Here is a 22,916-nt window from a genome sequence, read left to right on the forward strand (position 1 = left end):
ACAGTTGTTTAGGAACACAGTTAAATTGTTTGGGAACACAGTTAACTTGTCTAGGAACACAGTTGTCTAGGAACACAGTTAAGTTGTCTGTGAACACAATTAAGTTGTTTAGGAACACAGTTATCTAAGAATACAGTTAAGTTGTTTGGGAACACAGTTAACTTGTCTAGGAACACAGTTAATTTGTCTAGGAACACAGTTGTCTAGGAACACAGTTAAGTTGTTTGGGAACACAGTTAACTTGTCTGGGAACACAGTTAAGTTGTCTAGAAACACAGTTAAGTTGTCTGGGAACACAGTTAAGTTGTCTAGGAACACAGTTAACTTGTCTAGGAACACAGTTAACTTGTCTAGGAACACAGTTAAATTGTTTGGGAACACAGTTAACTTGTCTAGGAACACAGTTGTCTAGGAACACAGTTAAGTTGTCTGTGAACACAGTTAAGTTGTTTAGGAACACAGTTATCTAAGAATACAGTTAAGTTGTTTGGGAACACAGTTAACTTGTCTAGGAACACAGTTAATTTGTCTAGGAACACAGTTGTCTAGGAACACAGTTAAGTTGTTTGGGAACACAGTTAACTTGTCTGGGAACATAGTTAAGTTGTCTAGGAACACAGTTAAGTTGTCTAGGAACACAGTTAACTTGTCTAGGAACACAGTTGTTTAGGAACACAGTTAAATTGTTTGGGAACACAGTTAACTTGTCTAGGAACACAATTGTCTAGGAACACAGTTAAGTTGTTTAGGAACACAGTTATCTAAGAATACAGTTAAGTTGTTTGGGAACACAGTTAACTTGTCTAGGAACACAGTTAATTTGTCTAGGAACACAGTTGTCTAGGAACACAGTTAAGTTGTTTGGGAACACAGTTAACTTGTCTGGGAACACAGTTAAGTTGTCTAGGAAAGCCTGAGAGTCGACTCCAGGTGAGCAGGGGTCGACTCGTGCTGTTAAGGGGTCGACTCCAGGTCTGTGAACACAGTTAAGTTGTCTGTGAACACAGTTAGCTTGTCTAGGAACACAGTTAATTTTATTTTTATTTTTATTTTATTTTCTTTTCTTCTTTTTCTTTCATTTTCTTTTTTTTCTTTTCTTTTTCTTTTTTTTTCTTCTCTTCTTCCCTTCTCCTTCTTTCTTCTTCCTTCTCCTCTCGCGAGGCCGGCAGCTACGGAAGGGGGTCGGACGGTGGCGGCCGCAGGATGGGGCCACCGGGGGGGCAGCGGCTCCTCTTCTTTGGCACCTCCCCACCGTGGGGGCGGAGGTAATTCCGGCAGCACGGAAGGGGGCAACGGGTGCGGGAGGGGGCGGGCTGTGGCCGGCGGCAGGCGCGGGAGGGGGTGGGCCGTGGCCGGCGGCTGCCTTTTTCTTCTCCTTCTTCGGTGGGAATGGGAGAGGCGGGGGCATTTTTGTCTCATAAAGTAATGTTAAAATATATATGGACCGGTTGTTAAACAACCGGTCAACAGGGATTTAATGTTAAAGTTGGGTCAATAAATGGACCGCTGAGCAAGTTCCCCCAAAATTTTATCCGCGATGGCGTGTCGAACAGTCTTGCGCTCCTGCGTCCTCCTCTCGGAGCCACGGCCATGGTTCCCCTCCCTCTCCTCCTCCTCCTCCTCCTCCTCTCCGCCTTCCCTCGTGCGACCGTCTAGGGTTAGGGTTTTCCACGGCGTTTCCCCTCTTCGATGCTCCCAAGGCGAGGCCCCCTCCCCCGCCTCTTCCTCTTCTTCTTCCTCGCCTCCGGACGATCAGGGACCGCCCCAGGAAGCCGTCCTCAAGGCCATCTCCGGTGAGCCCCCCAACCCCTTCTCCCCCAGCTCTAATGGAAAAATACGATACCTTTTATACGATTTAACTGTTATCCTGTAATCTTTTGTGCTTCATTACGTTTTCTTCTTCGTTGCGAAGGGATGCATTGGTTGGTAGGCAACTTTTAGCAAAAAAAATGTTCTTTTTTTTTTTTTAATCCACCGAACAAAATTTAGTTTGTGGAAGGGTAGGAACTTAGCTGATGCATTGCTATGAAAGAAAACAGTTCGTTGTATCAATGGGATGCATCGAATGGAAGGAAAATTATAGAAAGAAATTGTATCTTTATTGCATCTACAGGACATTTAATTTGTGGGAGTGTAGGGGACTAGCTGATGCGTGGCATGGAGGGAAACAGAATTAAAATGGTTGAAGTTAACAGTGGTTATTGGGGTTGTTTATATGATGGTAGATTTAGAGATGAATTTTGTCATAGTATGATTACCATCTGCACTGTTATTGTTGTTAGGATGGAGATTGGATATGTTAAATTATGGATCTGTATTGAGAATTCTTGAGAAGCAATCAGTTTGGATAATTTGGACACTAAGTTAGAAAAGACTTAACGATGGGCGATCAATATTTGACTACCTGGACTCATTTGGGATAGGCTTGTTCACTCGATGCATCATTTATGTGCAATCACTTCTCTTCATTTGAGTCATTTTTACTCTATGTACTTCCAAGGGAAAACCACTCATAAAATTTCTATCGCACATGGAGGAGCAATGTGAAATAAGATAACATTCTGGAGTTTTCATTACACTTGTTTGCAGTAAGTGATATATCTTGATAACCCTAATTTGCTATTAGCTTTATTTTTTTCCTTTCAGTTTTTCTTTTTCTTTCTTTTATCCAGAATTCGGGGCATACTCTTCTTTTTTACTTGGGATGATCCTTATAATGGATATTTCTGCCAGTGGACAGCTCACTTTGATTTCTTATTTTCTTCATTTTGAGTTTTTCCATAAGTCTTCCTCTTCCACCACTTGTGATGTAGTAGATAAGCTGAGTGGATCAGAGTTGAGCGGTAGTCTGTGCTCAGGCTGAGGTCCCTATATGAAAAGGGTAATTGAGCTCAAGTAAATCTTGATAGTGTTTTCATCAAGCTGGCTCTCTAATTGAACATTTACAAAACATTGATAAAGTCTATAACCTTAGACGGTCAGTTGACACTTCCAGTATAGGCCATCTAAGCAAAGTAATTCCATATATAATAGATCTTTTCATATGATCTATGTGTCTTAGTAGGTGGGCTGATAAAGATCATTATGGAAACAATATCCTAGTAATCAACATTTATCGTAAATACTAGGGAGCTGAAAAGATGGTGGGGCTTAGTGCAATAGTAACGCTGCTCCACTTTGACCTGAGTGTCACGGGTTTGGATTACAGAAACAGCCTCTCTGTATGCAGGGGTGAGACTGCTGCATTGAACTCTCACTAGACCCTATAGTGGTGAAAGCCTCATGCACTTAGACACCTTTTTTTTTTTACTAGGAAGCTGAAATTTGCATATTGAATTAATGATGCATTGAGATTTTCACCCATAAATCTTGGCAAACTAGCGAATGAAAGACGAATGGCTCTTTTACAGAAGTTCATATGGGCCTATGCACCCAAGAGTAGCTCACGTTAAGTTCATCAGCCATAATACTTCATTTAGATAACAGTGAAAGAAAGGATATATACCAGCGAAAGTGTCCTCTGCTTTTGAGAGAGGATTTTGAGGTTTTTATTCTTAATAGTTTTGAGGAGATCATGCCAAAGTGTTTTCAATTTTTGCCCTTTTCTATAATAAACTAAATTTTGGATGATTACATGACTTCACTTAAATAAAAAGAGGCTCTAAAATGCAACAATAAGTATCGTATAAATATTTTTTAAATTCTTTTAGCTCAGCGCAACTGTCTAATCATAAAATTTAAGAAAAAAGAGAGAGAAAAATCAATGTAACCTTATAATATGAACAAACAAACAGAATAAGCAACCCTTTCCCCCTTTTCATTTCTTTACAAAACATGATATAACAAAACACTTTCTCAAGCTGCCTGGGATAGCATGTGTGTGTGTGTGTGAGAGAGAGAGAGAGAGAGTATAAGAGAGAGAGAGAGAGGGAGGGAGAGTTGTTGGCACTTGAGTGTGCTGCGTGAGACTGGACTAAACTGGATGTGATCATATGCAGAATAAGACCCTGTGACAGTCTAGTGTTCTTTTTTGTTTTCATACAAGAGGTCATTTGGCCATTGGCCATATTTGAGCTTTGATGGGCCTGGGAAGCTTTCTGGTTAGGCACTGCTGGGTGTTACAGCACAAGCAGCTAAGGGAGGCTATGGAGGCTTTCTCAAGGGCCCCCAGATGCACATATACTTGTCCAGATATTTCCACATTAATGCCTGTCGCATACATGCCCCATCCACACATATGCAATGTGCAATTGGCTCTGTTTGCCTGACTTGCTGATATAATCACTGCTTGTTCGGTATCCAGGCCTTCCTAAAAGTGAGGGGCATTGCTACCATTTGACTGGAAGCTGCACTTTTTAGGTATATGTTTGAAATTATATGAAAATTTATGCTGACACAACCCCTGTGTATTTTGAAAGCAGCCCTCCCTCAGCAGGATCATCTCTACCATTATACCAAGAAGCACAGTTTTTAGTTAAAAAGAGGGAAGTTTTATGGAGACAAGCTGGTAGATAGTAAAACTGTGTGTAGTCATTATGTATATTATAATGCAAAGTGATACATAGAAGGGACAGTAATGGGTCTTGATGTACAATGCAAAAAATGGGACATGGATGACTGGAAATATGAAAAGTTCATAGTATGCAGGCTACTGTAAATGTCATTTGTGTTAGGCCTGATCAATTTGCTGATATTATTAGTTTAAAATATTTACAAATATCTTTCTTAAAATTGTTATATATTGTTTCTGTTCTAACTCTTGTTGGCATTGTATCCAGAATTATCTAAGTCAGAAGGAAGGGTTGCACAAACCACCAATGTTGTCATTGGTGGTACAGTGACAGATGATACTACTAACGAATGGCTTGTTCTAGATCAAAAGGTATGGTTGTTTGTTTCTCTTTCCGTGGTTTGCATCTGAATGCTTATGCATGTTGGTGGATTTTGCGCGCATGCATTGTTGATCATGCTCCGGTCTTTGTGTCTACATGCAAGCCTTCATGAATTGGACTAGAATGTACTTGTTGTGTCCCACTAGTAAAATTGAAAACCCTAAACTCAGCCACTTTGTAGACGTGTATCTTGTGCTGCCCCTGGCCTAGTAGTTACTATCCATAGAGTTTTGTTTCCATGCTGTCCAATCCAGATTCTTTTCTTTTGATTGAAAACTGTCTTATTTTAACTGGAAATTTAGCTGGTCTTGGCATGTCACATGAATCTCATTATTTGGCAAGTGATTTGTTTGTCTTCTTCATCCTTTGAACCCATCTCTCTCTCTCTCTCTCATGTTGGCTTGTGCATGTGTTCACACATGTGCCACACCTAAATTGGGCCAGACTTATATGTGGATATAAATGCACAGATAACAACTTTGTTGAATGGTGGCCAAGTAGCACTGGCTAGCAGGCATGGTGGTTGACAACATATAAAGATGATTCCTTTAGGTTGTCCTATGTCAATTATCATAGGGTGCAATTTGCCTTGGTAAAATTAGCATATGTTGTGACATAGTTCTCAATTTATATGTCAAATTTATTGAAACATAAGCTTGATCTATTAGGATTTGCAATATATTAGCAATAGGCCCGAGATATGAGAGCAAGCCTTGATGCAATGGTAAGGTTGCTCCATTGTGACCCTCGTGTCATGGGTTTGAATCATGGAAACAACCTCTTCATATATGAGAGCAAGGTTGCATGCATCTGACTCTCACTAGATCTTGCCGGCAGCCTCATGCACTAGGATGCTCTTTTAACAATTGGCCTTTGCCAGACCAGTATCTGTTATTGTGGCTAGGTTAAGCTCTTCCATCATTGGCTCTAAGTTGGACAACTTGATTAATGATTTACTTGGAGCAGACAATCGGGTTAACTATCTTCATTTCTGAAACTTCTAGTGGTTTACATTACCAACTTATTGTGATCTGTTAATTTGTTTGTGTACAAAAATGTTAATCCCTATATTCATACTTGATTGCAAAACCTGCATAATTTGACTTGGGAAACTAGTATTTTTTTTCTACTCCTGTATAGAACAACTGAACTGGTGCTAATTTGATATTTAGTAATGAGGCACTGAGTTGATTGTGCTCTGAAGATTCATCTACTCCTATAGTGAACTTGTCTATCTAAGGAAATAGAATACTTTTTGGATAAAATAGAGAACTTTTTAGATATGCACCACTGAAGATTAGGAGTTGGTATGCAGACTAACAAGAATAAGCAACCTAGTTTGCACCTCGATTTTCTCTATGTCAAGAGCCAACATTGTTAACCTGTTCATTGGTACTGTTGATTTTACAGGTCAACTCATATCCCATGACTAGAGGGTTCACTGCAATAGGAACTGGAGGTGATGATTTTGTCCAAGCGATGGTTGTTGCTGTTGAATCTGTACTTCAGAAACCAATTCCCAAGGTTTGTGCAGAGAACAGGTTTAATTCCGAAAAAACTGGTTTGTTTTGATAGTACTCACAAAGGAGTTGAAAAATATAAAGTTGCATGTGAACTTTCATTAGCTTCACATATTTTATGCAAAGCTAAGACTTTGTAGTGTTGTAATTACCGAAACACTAAGCTCATCATTCTTTTGGTATGCTTTATTAAGGCAGTTTTTATGAATAAACCAAGGTTGAAAGGTGTCTAGGCAATCCTAGCAAGCGAGAATCCCTGAATGCCTAGATGGTGCTTAGATTGGTGAGCAGGGACTTACGCTGTTGAAGAAGTAAATTAAGAAAAGGAGGAAGAATGAGAAGAAGCGGAGGAAGAAAGAGTATAAGGTAAAGAGAAAAGAAATCTTAAAATAGGAAAAGGAGGAAGAAACAGTTGGTGGGATGAGGGCAGACAAGCAGAGAAGGTAGATGGTTGGGCTCTCTGTCGTAAGGTCCTAGCTGGTTGGATGATGGGGGAATTTAAGATGTTACACACACACACACACACACACACTCACACACTTTATTGAAGGCTTTCACTGGATAAAGAGGAGGCATGGGAGATTTGGATGAGGAAATGAATTTGCAATGTTCTATGTAAAATTAAAAAAGAAATTTCAAGATGAATATGCAACTTGTCAAGGAGGTGAGGAAGGAGAATCAAGATTTTAGCCCCTTCTTTCCCCAAATAAAACATTATACTTTACCAATAAGGCTTGTGAGACTCCTATAAGAAACCATAAAAGGATTCGAGGAAGTTTGCTAAAATGTTCTAGAAACTGCTCTAGTTGATGATGATCTACCCTAGGACCTGAGATACAATGGTGCATAATAATTAGTAATGCAAGATAATGAACAAAATGAACAACAATCAATTAAATTTTATGTAAATGAATGCAATTACAAAATAAAGATAAGAGAGAGAAAAAAATGGCGCCCTTCTATTTATTTATATTGGGTGCTTCATCTTTTAGTCATCTCCATGCTCGTTCCAGGCTTCCTTCCTTCTTCCCAATGTACTTGATCTTAGTAATGATGATAAAGATGGGAGATGGTTGATGGTGATCTATGAGTTGGTAGAAGAAGCCTTAGAGCAAGGATTGAGGACCCAGTGATCCCAGTGATACCATAATGGATGGAGAGAGACCTGGTCATAGGATGCATTCAGGGCCCAGGGTGTATCTGGACCTGGTTGTCTTGGTTCATCTTGGTTTTCGGCACATGGATGGCTTGGCATCATGGGACACCCATTTTTAAATTTATATTTGTTTACTATTTTCCTCTTCATTCTTGTTTTTAATGATTACTTTGGTCCGTCCCAATCTATGTTACTATTGTCTTGGTACTGTACATTTCTCGTCCCAGATCAGGATGAGCTCCAGTACCTGGGATTTAAACCCTTGCCTTAGAGTTAGATATACATAGATAGGATGCAAAATTAGGAAGAGATAATGCTTGGATTGAGAAGACTCCAGGGAAGGTTTGAGAAGATAAAATTTTCATTTAACACTCTCTTGATATCAGTTTCCTGCTTCAGATGAGTGGATAACCATTGACAATGCCCTTTCGCCCTTTGACAAGGCGCCCATAATTTCACAATTATCTATACCTGTTACAGAAATTGACTCTAAATGCAAACTTTAAAGTCTGTTATCCATTAAATCATTAACGAACTTGAAGGCTAAGCAGTCTCTAGAATTGATTTTGGAAGTTGGTCATGCTGCTGTTAGCCGTATATGACAGGAGTGTATTATCTATGGCCGTAGCTCGCTGTTTCCTAGAAGCAGGGACGGCTATTCAAACCCATTCCCAGACTTTGCTTCTGCTGTTGCTCACAAGCCACTTTGAACTGCAAGCAGTATAAGACTTATATTCTGATGTCGTCCCTGCTCCCAATATTGTTCCTGATTTTCTTTCGATGCTAGCATGATTTTTCTCCTCAGTTCACTGCAACACATCATGTCTTGTCAGCTAGTTCACTGCAAGCAGCATTGCTTTCCTTTTTTTTTGCGACTTGGCATTGTAATTGGGTCTTACTGGTGTTATATAATTTCTTTTTCATGGTGATTGATTAAATTTATGATTAATTTGCTAATGTATGAACTGCTCAGTCATTACATGCAAGTGTTACATGATAGGCAACTACTTGGTTCTTTGCTTGCATGGATCCCTTGCATCTGAATTAAAGAATCACTGATATTTTTCTGCTGTGAGTTTCATTACGTATAGAAGCTGTTATGTTGGCTTATTGGCCTTCCCATATGTACCTGTTGCCATATTTCATTGTTTGACCAGTTGTTGTCTTGGTTTTTTTTGTCTCTTTTCATCTTTTTATTTACTTTTGATCAGGGTCTGCTGTGCCGGAAACAAGGCCCAGACCGGTTGCTCGGTGGCATGGAACGATACGCTCTCGTACCATTCCATGCCGACCCCGTAGCAACATAGTAGAGGAGGCGGGGGAGAGGGCGAACGGGAGAGAGAAAAACAGAGAGAGAAGGGGGAGAGGGAGATTTCTTCACTCTTCTCAAGAGAAAGAGAAAGACTATGTTAACAGCGCTACGCACCTGTGAAAATCAATCTCCCCTGAACTCTTCTCTTTTGGAATTAGACTGTTACTTTTGATCAGGGTCTGCTGTGCCGGAAACGAGGCCCAGACCGATTGCTCGGTGGCATGGAACGATACGCTCTCGTACCATTCCATGCCGACCCCGTAGCAACATAGTAGAGGAGGCGGGGGAGAGGGCGAACGGGAGAGAGAAAAATAGAGAGAGGAGGAGAGGGAGGGAGAGAGAAGGAGAGTGGTGGAGGCCGGCGGAGGGCCGGTGGAGACCGGTGACCCGAGCGGAGGAGGCGGAGGAGGGCTCCGCGGCCGGGTCCCCTGGTTTGTCGACTTCACTTAAAAGTAGCTAATTTAAAAAGGGGCTGAACCACTGTTTCGAACGAAACAGGGGACTTGGCCATGGAGCCCGAAGAAGCCTCCTCCGCGCGGCTCGCCCACCTCCATCGGCCCTCCGCCAGCCGGCCTCCACCTCCCTCTCTTCCTTCCTCTCCCTCTCGCTTCCTCCCCTGCTCGCTCGCTTTTTTCCTCTCTTTCCTTCTCCTTCTCTCCTTCCGGCGACGGATTTCATTTCCATTGCCAGAACCATCCCGGTCTACCTCTGGGACGGCTTGGTACGACTGGAATCTTTCGTTTTGGGATGGTTCCGCCGACCCTGCTTTTGATTTTTTTCTTTTTTGCAACTGTTTTATGAATTAAGTAGATTCAAAGCACTAAACTCAAATGAACTCATTCTGCAAAGGCTCCACTCTCTATTTGTCTGTATTATCATTCTGAAAATTCCTGGGAATATAATGTAGATGGGAACTAATTAGCATGAAATGCCCAAGAAGATCCAATGTATTGGAGAATATGTACAACAATTGATCTTGGATCTCGAATTGATAAGGAATAAATTGCATTTTAGAAGATCATACAAGGCCAATTAGTAACTTTGGACCTTTTCTATAAGTTGGAGTCTTGGGGATTAATAACTTTTGCTTTATGTATAAATTGATGACCTTTCAACCTCTTATGAGGTAGAGATAGGAACCAAGCATGAAAACTGGAACTTGAACCCTTTTCTATAAGTCGGAGTCTTGGGGATTAATAACTTTTGCTTTATGTATAAATTGATGAACCTTCAACCTCTTATGAGGTAGAGATAGGAATCAAGCATGAAAACTGGAACTTGGACATCTTTGTTGGTGAATTTTTGTTGAACATATTTGCAAAAATGTGACTCAGGGTTGTTCATTTATGACAACATTTTTTTTCCTGACACCTGAAGCTACTCTAGCATTGGCAATGATATCCTGATTTTTTTTCCTGCCTGTCCAAATAAGTCAATGGATTGGCTGTTATATGGAGTTTATTATATTTCTTTATAATTTCTTTTTCCCTCTGAACTTATCCAACATGCTAGCTCTCAACTTCTGGGCATTATTATTGTTGTTCATGATACTCATGTTCCTCAGTTACAAACCTAACCATATTTTATTGGTTGCTGAACAGGGTCATGTGACTCAGAAACTGTCTTCGAGGGGCAAGTACGTGTCTGTAAACATTGGACCTATTCATGTTGTCTCCAGTGAGCAGGTATCCTCCCTTCTTCTTTCATGCAGATCTTAGGTTGTATGCTTTGCTTTTATTTGGATTCATAATATTTGGTTTGCTGGTTATGATTTTTGATGAGAGGTGCATGGTCTGTTGATCCATAACTCTATTTGGTCTTTCCAGGTCCAAGCTGTATACAATGCCATGAGGAGGGATGACAGAATGAAGTATTTTTTGTAGTCTAAATTCCCATGTTTACCGATAAAACAGTCCACATGGTTTGGCATTGTTGCATTGCTGTAGCTCCATTCTCTAGCTTTGGTGATCTATGGCAATCTGTCATTTGGGCAAGGAGGTCTCAGGTACTGGTACATCAGACATTGTTTTTTGGTGTTTGGTACATAAATTCTAGCTGCAATAATTTCCTTTGAAGCTTCTCTTGTAACAATTTCTTGTTTTGTGGCAGGTTTGATTTGATAGCTGTAGCTCATTCTCTTTTTGAGTTCATTTCTTATCTGAAGAATCAAGAAGGTGACATCTATTAAAATCCTGTTGATTCTAGATAAACCTGCAGACATATACCTCCTGGAAAAATATCAAGAGACTCTGATTAGTTGGTGTAACAATTTTTTTTTTCAGTTACCTGGTGTATGAGGCTTCCGCCACTATGTGGTCTGGGAATTTTACGCAACATTAGTATTGCTGATACTCTGAGACTTGTATTTTTGCTGCATTGTAATGTTGGCTGAAAGAATCTAGCATCTAATGGGTGTCTCAACCGATCTTGTCGTACAAAGCATACTTCTGCTTTGAGTTAATGAGTTGACCTGATCTCAGATCTCCCAATAAAGGGGATATTATGCTAACAAAGTAAATTAGTTATCTATTTGTTAGTTTGGAAACTTATGTTGAAACTGTATCTGTACCAGCCTGGGTTATCTGTGTGTAAGACAGGATTTATACAGCTATGTTTGATAATGGATATATTATATGCCAATATGCAGCAAATTAACTTGCGTTTATGGTCTGGGTCCCTATGGGCATGAATTGGACCTGGTCTCCGACTCAGTCAGAATAGCCGAGAAGTTCGATGAGGGAATATTCCTTCTATAATTACTTATTCTGATCTTCCCAAGTAGCAAGTCAGCATGCTACTTGGCAATCCAAGTAAGATGTCCCATGGAATAGTCATAAGCCTGGTGTTTGAGAACAATTTTCAAGTTGACATAAAGATTCAGAATTTAAGAAAATATTTGCAAAATGTTCGCCAAAGATTTGGATTATTAAGTGTAGGAAAATACAAAACTAATGAAATGTGGTATATACTCATTTGTGTAAAACAAGGATAGAAAAGGTGGGAACAAAAATAAACAAAAAAGTTGTAGCTTGAAGCATGGCAAAAGGTCAACAACAATAACATAAAAAGTTAAAACAAATAACTATTCTAAGTATGGAGGCCAGAATAAATATAATAATGATGAATGAAAAGAAGAGAAAATCTTTTAGCTAGATAAGAGGCGGATGTAGCCAAGTGGATTAAGGCAGTGGACTGTGAATCCACGGTACGCGGGTTCAATTTCCGTCGTTCGCCCATCACTTTTTTTCAAATTCCGAAAACAATTTGATTTTTAATATTTCTATTTATTTACGACAACGAAAAATAAAACTATCACTATATTTTTTCTATAGGTTACACATGTATTTGTTCACACATGCCATAGTCCAAGTGGGCATTGGCATTGCATGTGAAAAGAAGTATTAATAACTGCAATTATTCTATGTGAATGATATAACTTGATAAATATACTTTAATTTCTGAGAGGCATAATACTTTTTATTTGTTCTTATCAAAATGTATTTATTAAAATATATGATTAATCATAAAGGTGGGTAAAATGGATTTCATAGAATTTATAGGTAGATGGCTCAGATAATTTCTATTTTAACATTTGAGATTGTAATCTATCTTGCTAATTAAAAGCTTCCACTTTCCAGAGCAAGCTATGCGCCCCCTTTTTTTTTTTTTTTTTTTTTGCGCTTATGAGCCAAAACAAGGAGATCTAGGCACTCCCGGTAATCTTACCTTCCCTTCCCTCATCTCTCCGTACCCGAGAGCCGGAGCCAAAGTGGATTCGAAAATAGAGGGAAGAAGGAAGAGGAGAAGAAGAGAGAAGGAGAAGCGAAGCGACGCCAAGCTTTGCGAGATCTGCGACCTTGGCGAAGAGAACCTCAAGATCTATCCTTTCCTATCCCTATTCGCAGCAGCATTTCGTTCGATCAGCTGGCAACCTTGAATTATTTAAAGAACCCTATGGAATTGGAGTTAAAACACGAGAAAGTTTGGATCTTTTTTTTTTTTAGGGTCTCGTCTGAGGGTTTGATCGAAGTAATCCACTCTTTTATCCATTTTGTTATCTGTGTAGGTTTCGCTTTGTTTTCCTTTCTGAAATGAGTTGCCGTTCAATTCAAGACGTCTCGGGTGCTGCTAATTGGTCACAGGTTTGTCCTTCGGTGGTCTTCTTGACGGTAAAGATCGAAGTAGAAGCGAACAAACATGAAATAACTTTGATTTACTTGAAAATTTTGTTGCTCTTTTGGTGTTTGCATGATTCTAATGCTTGCATTCCATTTGATTTGGAGTTCAAATTTAGGAAACTTCTGTTAGAAAAGTAGCTCCTATTGCCAATATGAGATCACCTTAAAGACTAAATTCAAGTTGGACACTCTAAATTGACATGTGAGTAGGTAGGGGACTTGCTTTCTAAGCCTGATGAGGTTCTGGGTATCACTTGGAATAGGACAAGAAGTCCTGTGGCCTATGAATCTGTGTATGGTTTGATGGAGAAGAGGTAAATGACTTCAAGTATAAAAGGTGTTTGAGTTCTATGAACAGTCGTGCACGAAAAAGGGCGTTCTGCGAATGGAGTCGCTGTAGACATGAGAGAATAGAAGAGAGAAAGATAGAAGAGACCCGGTCTCGTGCTTTTCTTTGGTTTTACTTGGTATTCTTTTGTGCTTCTCGAAGTTGCTCTTGTATCCATCTTTTTCTATAATTCTCTCAAAAAGCATGCTAGAGCTAAGTGGTGCACTCTCTTGTAATATGACTTTTTCTCTGTGTATTATAGTGGATCTCTCTCTCTTCCCTGGTGGGCATAGCCCGTACATTGGACGAACCGTGTTAATTCTTGGTTTGTTGGGCTAGTTTTATCTTTTTATCTTTTATTATCTTATCCAGCTGCTCTTGGGACTGCAACAAGTTCATATAATGCAGGAATAAATTTGGCAACAAAAAGTTATTTTATAAAATATAAGGATATTCTATATTTTCTATCATTTGTTTTTTAAAAAAATCGAGGAAAAAGAACTTTTTTTATAGATTTCTTTGTCGACAGTATTGCATTTAGATATAAATCAATAGTTGTTATATTCATAACTAAATTACCATGTAGTTCAAGCTCTAGGATTGTGCGGCTATTAAGGGATCCAACAACTAGGCATCTTTACAAACTTGATCATGTCTTTGCATTTGTCCAGAGTATTCCCAAACTTTGGCTCATTCATAATTACACAAGTAGAACTTGTGGCTAGTCCACTATAAAGACATTTTATTATTTTACATATGCTTTGATATACAGGGTCTTGTCTTTATTTATGTATTATTTCTATGTACTTCCTCTGTTGATTATTAGGAACGGCGAGCTGTTTCAAGATGGTAACCACTTATGGTTAACTTTCTTATCATGTCCCATGAACTTCATTCTTTATTGGAAACTCAGTAACTATCATATTGTCTGAAAAAATTTGGATCTGATGCTCTTAAACATGATTCTGAACCTCAGCATATAGTTTGCATGGTGAGAGTTTAAATTCTTCTTTATTAATTGGCATAAACAGACAAATCTCCATATTTTTTCTCTTTTTTTCTTTTTTGAATTAGATCTCCTCATAAGTTACTTTAAAGTATTTTCTGACTTGCATTGTTCAGAGGACACACATTTGATACCTATTCTGATACATCAACACTTTTATCCCAGCATGATTGTTTTCATAAAAGATGATTGCTATACTAAAAATAATCTAATTTGTGATGGTATGTGCAATTTGATAGATTATCTTTGAGATATTATATGCAGTTCAAATAGAACTAGCAAGTGTTTCTTCTTAGTGGCATAGAGCCTGAGCTAATCATAGCAATGCAATTTTCTGTTGATTATGGTAATGACAATGTTGATCCTGATGCAGCGGCAATAAGAATAACTTGGACCTAATTATTTTGCATCATATGGTTATAAATTTTATTCTGTCTTTTCTACAAAATTTTAATTTAATGTGACATGAAAACTAGTCGATGCTGTTGAAATGAATCACCCATCTGGTTGCGGAAGCAGACATCAAGTTCTATACATGATAATATAGGAACATGTGCAGAATGCATTTATATTTATACAGAGAGATTTATACTCCTCATGTCACTGCAGATGCCAGATGGACATAGGAATTTGCTGCGTCTGGTACCTTAAATATGTTGCCATTTTGCACCATTTTTGTGTTGTCAAAATCACAGGAAGGCTTCAGTTTATAGATGTGTCCTTGACTGGGAAACATCTTGAATGGAAGTCAACTTACTTATCAAATTTAATAAATACATATGCTTCAGCTACACCATTGCTTAGGAAAGGTTTCTTTCTTAGGGTGCTCATAATTTTGTCTATCAAGCTTTTCCATCATGCAAAATTATGACATGGATCAACTAGCCTTTAGCTTGTTTTCCTTCTTATTCTCTATGCTAACTCCTGACATGTTACTGGAAAAAAAATGGCTGCTTTCGCTATTTCTTTTTACAGCATTATTTCTCTGGTAGGGACTTGTGGCTTGGTGATTTATATTCTTGTTCTTGAGGTACCAAGACTTGGAAATCAAGAATAACAAGAATGTATGATTTGCTCATATTCCTCTAATTGAGCTTTTACTTGTCTCATCTTTGACCAAAATGATGGTTCCAACCATAAACCATCTGATCAAGTTTGTCCCTGTCTAAGATACTCAATACATATCAATATATATATATATATATATATATATATATATATATATATATATATATTCATCTAAATGTGATTTCATAATCAATAAATGATTTCATATCTGTAAGGTGTAAAAGAAAAATAGAAACTTACTTACTGAATCTGAGGTACAGCCTCAGGGCAAAACCTAGCAGAGCCGGAGTTTCCTTTTATTCTAAAATGCCATAAGTTTCCCTTAGAGGAAACCAAATTTTCATGACATAAGAACTCCCAAGAGTACCACTTCTCAATCATCCGATCTATGTCATGGACAAAAACATCCGTCGTCTTACCAGCTCTTGCAATCATGGCAGCTGTGTAGATTGCCCCCATCCTCCCTGGTGCCTCTGGTTGGTCTCCTCTTGGCCCATCAATGACCACCACGTCCCATTTTCTGTTGCACACTACCTCTGGCAGCCCAGTCAGTGCTAGCTTGCAATGTGATTTATGGAGGAGACTTGCTTGTGGTGTGCAGGCAGGGTTTGTTCTAGCATGTTTAAGTAGCTCATATGCTTCACTGGCCTTGTCATGGTATTTAACCAAATGGACTCGCATGCCTTTGAGTTTTCGGGTTCTGAGCTTTTCATAGTCATCTTCTAGAAAGCTAGTAGTTCCTTCAGTATTCAACATGGCAAGATCAAGGAATTGTGCTTTAAGTCCAAAAAAGAGGAGGTTGCAGGGGGCTCGTCGGGTTATAAGATTTTGGAGGAGCTGGTGCTCTTTTAAGCTGAGGATATTTTCAGCAGGGGGTCTGGCGTATGGTTTCATGGCATGAGATACACGAGGAAGGCGTTTCGCAGGCATAGAATTTGTAGAAGCACATGAATTTGAAAATATTGGAGAAGAGGGTAGTGTATGAGGTGCTGTAATGTTTGTAAACCTGAAGAATCTAAGGAAGGAAATGGTTGAGAGGATAAGGAAAAGGACAAAGATGAAATTCTTCGATGACATTTTCTTCTCTTTCCTCTCTTACCCTCTTATTTCCTGCTGTGGTTGCTGCTGATCTTTATTATCTGCAATGTTTCTCTCAGGAAGACTTTCTGATGTTGCATCTGGTTGTGAGTCGTGGGGAAAATGGCTGAAAGGCAAAGTCAGATAGCAGTAAGTTGGGTTCTCTTTCTGCTCTTCCCTTCACTTCTTCGGCCTACTCTGATGGGTATGCTAGTAGTCTTCTGTTTTTCTTGAGAGCTAAGAGAGATGATTGCTGTTGGTTGAAGAGTTCTTTCTTGACTAGGGGCAAACAGCAAAAGATGGGCAACATGGATGCTTTCCCCAATGCTTTTCTTCCAGAATAACAAAAGGTTAGGTTTTTCATAAGTCCTTTTGCAAATTATTTTCAGGTTTGTTGAGTGGTTGAGCGAATATGAAGAAAGCTGTAAGAGTAGCTGCTGAGCAGCAGTCAGTGAGGTTTAACTTTTATAACTTCCTTCCAGAAGTTTAGGTGATCCAGGTTGCAATGAGATGATTATATAACATGACAATGGAGGAGGTGGGCTCATTTCTAGCAAATCCTTTTTCCAATTAATCAAGATGATGGACTTTTTCTATATTCCAAACTCATTTTAAAAAGGCTGAGTTTAAATTCTTATTTCAGATGACTCATTTAGACATGTGGGCCCTTCTGCTGATGATGTTCATAGGCAACCAACTTTGTAGTGACCCATGACTAACCATCCATTTTGTCCACTATTCTCAACATGGGGTGGTTAGGTTCTAGCATTGACTGTGGCCATCTTTACAACTTGAACTGATGGGGCCTACATAACCACATATGTTGCAATTGATCATGCTAAATGTTTCTGTCTTCAACTGGCTCATATTTTCATTGTTTTTTGAGGAAAAATCCATTTTTACCATAATGCAAGTGAACCTACTTTTGATCAGATGGCGGCAGTTAGCTGCAGCTTTGGACGGGGTGCATGGACCTTTATTTTTTATTTTTTTATTTTTGGGTGGAGAGGGGGGTTGCATTTGCTATCATAAGTTTTACGATTCAGATTGAAATTATTTAAGTATAGTCAATCACTCCTGATTAAATGAATATCTGAAGCTGAGGTTAGTGGTTGCTCTATCGACTCCAATTGTAATTCATGTATGATGGTGTATAAGTGAGTTTGTTGAATGACTGAATGCCAGATGCCGAATGGGTATTACTTGAAAACTACTTCCAGCCTTGGCTGGTTGATGACATCCATTGGCTAATGAGGAGTAATTCCACTGTTTAGGACAATTCTTCTATAGAAAAAGGCCCTCTAAGCTCCAGATTATGTCTAATACTATGCAGAATGGCTAAACTTATATGTTGTACCTAACCTAATGCTAGGCTATCAATGCTGTCCCTTAACTAATGGACATGTTCAACAGCCCCAACATCACTTTTATTCAATCATGTCTTGATGCTTATTGACGTTAATCAAAACAACACCTGATGACTGTGGTTTTGTAGCTTAACATTGATCGAGCAACTGCCACCATCTGATTGGATTGGATCTCAATGATGCAGGTCTTTGCTGGATTCGATCGTGCAAAGATATAACACGAGGCATCACTTTCAAGCAGTTTGGCTTGCTTTGATGCGGTCCAAAATTGGAGCTATTTGTTGCTTCATCGAACCTTCATGGCGATTATTTCCATATCAAAGTTAATAGTTTAATTAAAGTTGAACCAAGAAGGTTGATTCTGGAGGAGGGTTATGGAGTACCAGCTTTCTTCTTCAAAGACTTTATTAGGTGTCCAACTTTCTAGCCTCATTGACCCTGGGCTCTTGTCATTATTGCCCCCTATTCCATGGCATCTTATGAAATGGCATATATTTGTGCAAGTTGGTAGATTAAATATTCAGCAACTGAGCTCATCTGTAATCCACTGAGTCCTGGTATGCTATTAAGCAATTAACAAGTGATCATGCTGATGATCAAGTGTAACTGAGGAACTGCCAATTGTTTTGTACTCGACAACGTAGTTATCAATAACTTTGCTCCAAGATATTTTAGTTTCAAAGATAGAGGTGGAAATGCGTGGGGCCAATCTACGTGTATAATATCGGGTGTGCTCCGAGCCACAAGGTTTACCTGTTGATGGTGTTGTAATCAGAATGTAGGGTATGTAATCCGACAGAGATGAACACAATTTCCTGTATGAGATGTTTTGAAGCTTAGATAGCATGTATTTGTTTTTTTTTTTTTTCCTTTTCCCTTCTCAAGTCTTGATATCCTTGAAGGTTGGTCTTCTTTGTAATCCTTGAAGGTTGACAGGATTTCATCTCCATCAGTTGGATTTCAAGATTCCAAAGCAGGCCTCAAAGTTGTCTTGGCAATGCACAACATCCATGTATTGCCATTGTGCAATTAAAATGTAAGCCAGCTGTAAAATTGACATGTTTACAGATCATATTTGATGTGAGGGTTTGTATGTGGACAAATAAAGTTGCATGTGAAAAGAACAGAGTTGCTGATTTTCCCCACAACAATTCCTTAATATTTTGTAACATTTCACAGAAATATGTAAAAAAAATCATACAAATGTATTAATATAGACAACAATATTTCTTTCTTAATTAGCTCCTCTCTCACAGAAAAAGAAAAGAAAAGAAAAATCATTGTAGGCATGTGATTGTTATGGGAGTAACATAGTATGTCAACAATTTTATCATATTATCATGATATTGTGAATTTATTATGGAAAGAGCATGCATATTCTTTTTAATGTTTATCAATTTTCTTCACTTGTATACATCGTTGTATAGGAAGTATTTTATATAATTTTGATTCAAATTTCTTAAATAACTTGAGAAAATTAAAATTTTAAGATTCCATAAGGCTTTAATTTGTCGACAAAAACCTCTAGAGCAAGATTACTATTATGATTTAAAAAAAAATTGATATTAATATACACTCTTCTGGTTCGAGAATTCGACCGGGGTCTCTGGTCTAATTCCAATCCTTGAATCTAAATCCCAGATTCAGGTTGGTGTCGCAATCTATAGGTCAAGATGATCATGACCTTGTCTTCGCCTTAAAGTCTCCACCAAATCTTGGCCGGTATGGCCACGATGACCACCATGATTATTACTCAATTCCCAATCTAACAGCTGTGATCATGGCACACCGCAGAATGGAGACTAGCATCCAATCAACCTAACCTTCCAAGAAAGTAAGGAGAAGACCGAAACCCTAATCCTTTTCCCACCACATAATGTAACTTGGGATGCTATAGCAAACTGGCATTCAAAGAAGAGACAATATTTTAAGTTCATGGTGGCATTATTGTTGTAGCATTGGTTGCATCCATTCTTTAGCCTCATCTCATCATTTTCTCATGGCCTTCCTTCTCCTGACTCCAAGACTGGTCCTTGTCTCCCGCCACAAGATTCCATCTCCCTCCAAATTTAAAATTTTGAGCGGTCCCCTCCGTTCCTCCACTCCCACAAGCCACCCAAACGGTCACTATCCGTTCAAACTTTTTAAATTCTATGCTGACATAACCCCCTAGCGCTGCCATTTCATCTTCCTCTTGAACTCTTCCACTTGTTTATTCCATTCGGATTCGTAGAGGTAGAAATCCTGTCCAAATTTATTGACCACATAACCAAAGTTTGAAACCAAAAGCCTTCGCTTACCCAATCAAATGGTTTACTCGGTCTTCCATGAGTCATTCCTTCATCAGCTAAATCAGTTACTCAAAGCCTAAGCAATGCCATTTATCTTATCATTGAGGAATCAAGCATTTGCTTCTTAGTGAAAGCCACCAAATTACCATTCAGAAGAATTAAAAATTGCAGATATTATATTACTAAACCGTGACTGTGTAGATTGATTATTTTTGTACTCCATGTTTTTTTAAGGCACAGTAGATTGCTGTTGTCGTTGTCGGTGTAAATGTTTTTCCTTCGGCTCTCTCATAAAATATCTTTATGGTCGCTACCTACAACGCCCCAATTTGGATCAACATCTGAAACAAGAAAGCTTTTTGGTGGGTTTGGGTTGGTCTCTTCATCAATCAAGCCTTTGTTTCCTTCTCTCCTCCTGTTGCTTGTTGCTACTCTTGTGCAAATTTCTTGGTTACTTTGGTATATTGTTGAAGAACAGATTGTTCTCCATATGGAACCCAAGGTATGTTCTTACAAGTTTCAAGCAAAAAAAGTTCTTTCCTTTAATCCATTTGCGTATAGAGTATCATTAACATGCTTCGCATGCAGTCTCTGGTTGGAGGGGAAAATGAAGAAGCCACATTCAGTTCAATACCCAGATCACCACTTCAAAACCAAAGGCCGAATAGCATGATTGTCAAGGCAAGTTCCTCTCTCATACTCTTTTTCCTCCTCCATCTTTGAGATCTGATATATGCTGCAATCTGAACTTCTGCATCAAAAACAACAGAAAGTATGTCCGCGCGAATTCATTCCTCCCCACATAGTTGCTGAGGCCATATCAACTCTCCATGGTCTTGATCTAAGATGGTCAGGACCAATAACTCCAAGTGAGATGGAATATGTGAGCAAGTATGTCCATGCCAAGTACCCGCAATACTCGCATGGCCTCATCGAGGAAGGTGATAAGACTGACCTCTACTCAAGGTATTATTGCACTGCATCGCCGGAGAACTCCGACGACAGACGCAGGTCTCCAAGGGGAAGCCACCTCCCCGACCTCGTCAAGACTCAATTGGAGCCTTCAAGGCTTCTAGACATTCTCACTAAGAAGTCCTCCTTCCCTGGCAGCTTCATATCGATCCCAGAGATCCAAGCCCGGAACCGCGTCCTTAAACACTGTGGCCTGACCGATGAGGAATACCTTGTGCTCTTCACTCCAAATTATAAGGCTGCCATGATGTTGGTGGGGGAGAGCTACCCTTTCTTCAGGTACAACTACTACATGACCATCATCGACGATGAGGTTGACTACGTGAGGGAGTTTGCAGCATATAAGGAATCAAAGGTGATCTCAGCACCTGAGACTTGGCTGGATCTCAGGATCAAAGGATCACAACTGAGCCAATACTTCAGGAGGAAGTGCAAGCATAGCCCCAAGGGGCTCTTCTCCTACCCTGCTGAGGTGAGAGGGACGAGGTACTCCATGCACTGGGTCTCCGAGGCGCACCGGAATTCATGGCATGTGCTTCTTGATGCTACTGCACTTGTAGTTGGGGAGGATCAGCTGAACCTTGCTCTCCATAGGCCAGATTTTGTGCTCTGTACTCTTGATAACAAGCATGCTCACCCTTCCAAGATCACTTGTCTATTGGTGAGAAGGAAGTCCTTTGATACTTCAGCCTCAGCTTCAATCTAATTTACCTGTTGAAGGGTTAGATTGGCTGCACTTTGTGTACTTTTATGTGCCTCAGTTGGAGATGGGGGTACTCAAACCAATCTGAAATTTGGCTGTAGGAGGAAAGCTATAACTTCTCTAAATTAGATATCCAGATGTTAACAATATGGAGATGGAAAATAAAAAAGGGATTTTACCAGTGTGCCAGAACCTTTTTATCATCAAAAGCATGTATTTTGCCACAAACTTGCATGCAAACAGAGGTATAGCAGGCTATAGTTCTATGGAAGTGAAAGTTTTATTGCAGGTCAACTTTAGAACTATTCATCAATCGTATCTTCACAATTGTAGCATATTCAAACAAAACTTTTATGAACATAGTTGATCCTCTGCAGAACAACTAAATTAAACAAGAGGCAATGTTTTTAATTTTTGTTGGGCCTAAGGTAGAATTTTCATCATTAGGGAGTATGGGATTTCTTTCTCGCAGGTGGTATGAGAGCTTTGGCTTTAGGAAGGATAGTTGACATCCTTCCATTCACTGTGAGTGAGGTGGAGATGAAAAGAGAGAATAAATGAACAAGAGAATGAGAGAGAGAGAGAGAGAGAGAGAGAGAGGGGAGAAGAAGAGAGAGAGAACAACATTTCTCCGTGGTAAGATCTTTTCTTGTATTTTCTATGGATTGTTTTCTCTTGATGAACCCTTGTAAAGTCCATAGTCTATGAATATTATAGTTGATCTCTTACTTCCTTGGTGAATGTAGCCAGGATTTTGAATTAGAAAATCTTGGCGTGACATAATAATTTCATTCTCTATTATTTTATTTAGTTGTTTCTGGTTTTGTAACAATTCGTATTAGAGCTTGGATTTGATGATGGCAAGAAATTCGACCAAATTTGAAAATCCAAATTCTAAGATTTAATGGCACTAACTTTGCTTCTCGGAATCTAAAGATACTAGCTATGTTGACGAAAGATTGTGTGGCGCCCAAGGGCGAAAAGAAGAAACCTGCTATTATGATGGATAAGAGTTCACTAAGAGAGATAAGATTTGGATGGTTGAT

At 39.2% G+C, this 22,916-nt stretch overlaps 3 protein-coding genes and 1 long non-coding RNA gene across 7 annotated transcripts; 3 read left to right on the forward strand and 1 right to left on the reverse strand.

The window, feature by feature from the left end:
• Positions 1-1,522: 1,522 nt before the first annotated feature.
• Positions 1,523-11,429, forward strand: LOC103718319 (uncharacterized). Of its 2 annotated transcripts, XM_008807074.5 has the most exons (7): positions 1,523-1,793; positions 4,779-4,882; positions 6,303-6,416; positions 10,482-10,565; positions 10,707-10,885; positions 10,990-11,054; positions 11,163-11,429. In XM_008807074.5, exons 1-5 carry the CDS (start codon positions 1,538-1,540, stop codon positions 10,761-10,763), a joined length of 615 nt encoding a protein of 204 aa, XP_008805296.3. In that variant the 5' UTR covers positions 1,523-1,537; the 3' UTR covers positions 10,764-10,885; positions 10,990-11,054; positions 11,163-11,429. The 2 variants fall into 2 exon arrangements, with proteins under 2 accessions (XP_008805296.3, XP_088575735.2); XM_088719609.2 differs by lacking the exons at positions 10,482-10,565; positions 10,707-10,885; positions 10,990-11,054; positions 11,163-11,429 and adding an exon at positions 8,780-8,931.
• A 1,118-nt stretch (positions 11,430-12,547) lies between these two features.
• On the forward strand, positions 12,548-18,083 carry LOC149753599 (uncharacterized). 3 transcript variants are annotated; one of them, XR_016400145.1, is made up of 4 exons: positions 12,548-13,049; positions 16,618-16,687; positions 16,821-16,887; positions 17,020-18,083. It is a non-coding gene; the product is annotated as an uncharacterized LOC149753599 (long non-coding RNA). The 3 variants fall into 3 exon arrangements; XR_016400143.1 differs by having other exon boundaries at positions 16,821-18,083; XR_016400144.1 differs by lacking the exon at positions 16,821-16,887 and having other exon boundaries at positions 16,927-18,083.
• LOC103718317 (arabinogalactan O-methyltransferase 1-like) lies at positions 13,723-16,619 on the reverse strand. Its single transcript, XM_088719614.2, has one exon. The coding sequence runs from the start codon at positions 16,535-16,537 to the stop codon at positions 15,701-15,703; it is 837 nt and encodes a 278-aa protein (XP_088575740.2). The 5' UTR covers positions 16,538-16,619; the 3' UTR covers positions 13,723-15,700.
• A 1,748-nt stretch (positions 18,084-19,831) lies between the features above and the next one.
• LOC103718316 (uncharacterized) lies at positions 19,832-22,079 on the forward strand. Its single transcript, XM_008807070.5, has 3 exons — positions 19,832-20,697; positions 20,784-20,876; positions 20,965-22,079. Exons 1-3 carry the CDS (start codon positions 20,464-20,466, stop codon positions 21,871-21,873), a joined length of 1,236 nt encoding a protein of 411 aa, XP_008805292.4. The 5' UTR covers positions 19,832-20,463; the 3' UTR covers positions 21,874-22,079.
• The last annotated feature ends 837 nt before the right edge of the window (positions 22,080-22,916 follow it).

Source organism: Phoenix dactylifera, chromosome 4 (assembly GCF_051530095.1).
Source record: "Phoenix dactylifera cultivar Ajwa chromosome 4, Ajwa_hap1_PhDact_Kaust_v1.1, whole genome shotgun sequence".
Taxonomy (NCBI): domain Eukaryota; kingdom Viridiplantae; phylum Streptophyta; class Magnoliopsida; order Arecales; family Arecaceae; genus Phoenix; species Phoenix dactylifera.

Excerpts from the sequence above, each read along its gene's own strand:
- LOC103718316 (XM_008807070.5), top strand. The coding sequence starts at position 20,464 with ATGTTTTTCCTTCGGCTCTCTCATAAAATATCTTTATGGTCGCTACCT. Across the intron at positions 20,698-20,783 it reads TTCTCCATATGGAACCCAAG|TCTCTGGTTGGAGGGGAAAA; the intron begins GTATGTTCTTAC and ends CTTCGCATGCAG. Across the intron at positions 20,877-20,964 it reads CGAATAGCATGATTGTCAAG|AAAGTATGTCCGCGCGAATT; the intron begins GCAAGTTCCTCT and ends CAAAAACAACAG.
- LOC103718319 (XM_008807074.5), top strand. The coding sequence starts at position 1,538 with ATGGCGTGTCGAACAGTCTTGCGCTCCTGCGTCCTCCTCTCGGAGCCA. Across the intron at positions 4,883-6,302 it reads GGCTTGTTCTAGATCAAAAG|GTCAACTCATATCCCATGAC; the intron begins GTATGGTTGTTT and ends TTGATTTTACAG. Across the intron at positions 6,417-10,481 it reads TTCAGAAACCAATTCCCAAG|GGTCATGTGACTCAGAAACT; the intron begins GTTTGTGCAGAG and ends GTTGCTGAACAG.
- LOC103718317 (XM_088719614.2), bottom strand. The coding sequence starts at position 16,537 with ATGTCATCGAAGAATTTCATCTTTGTCCTTTTCCTTATCCTCTCAACC.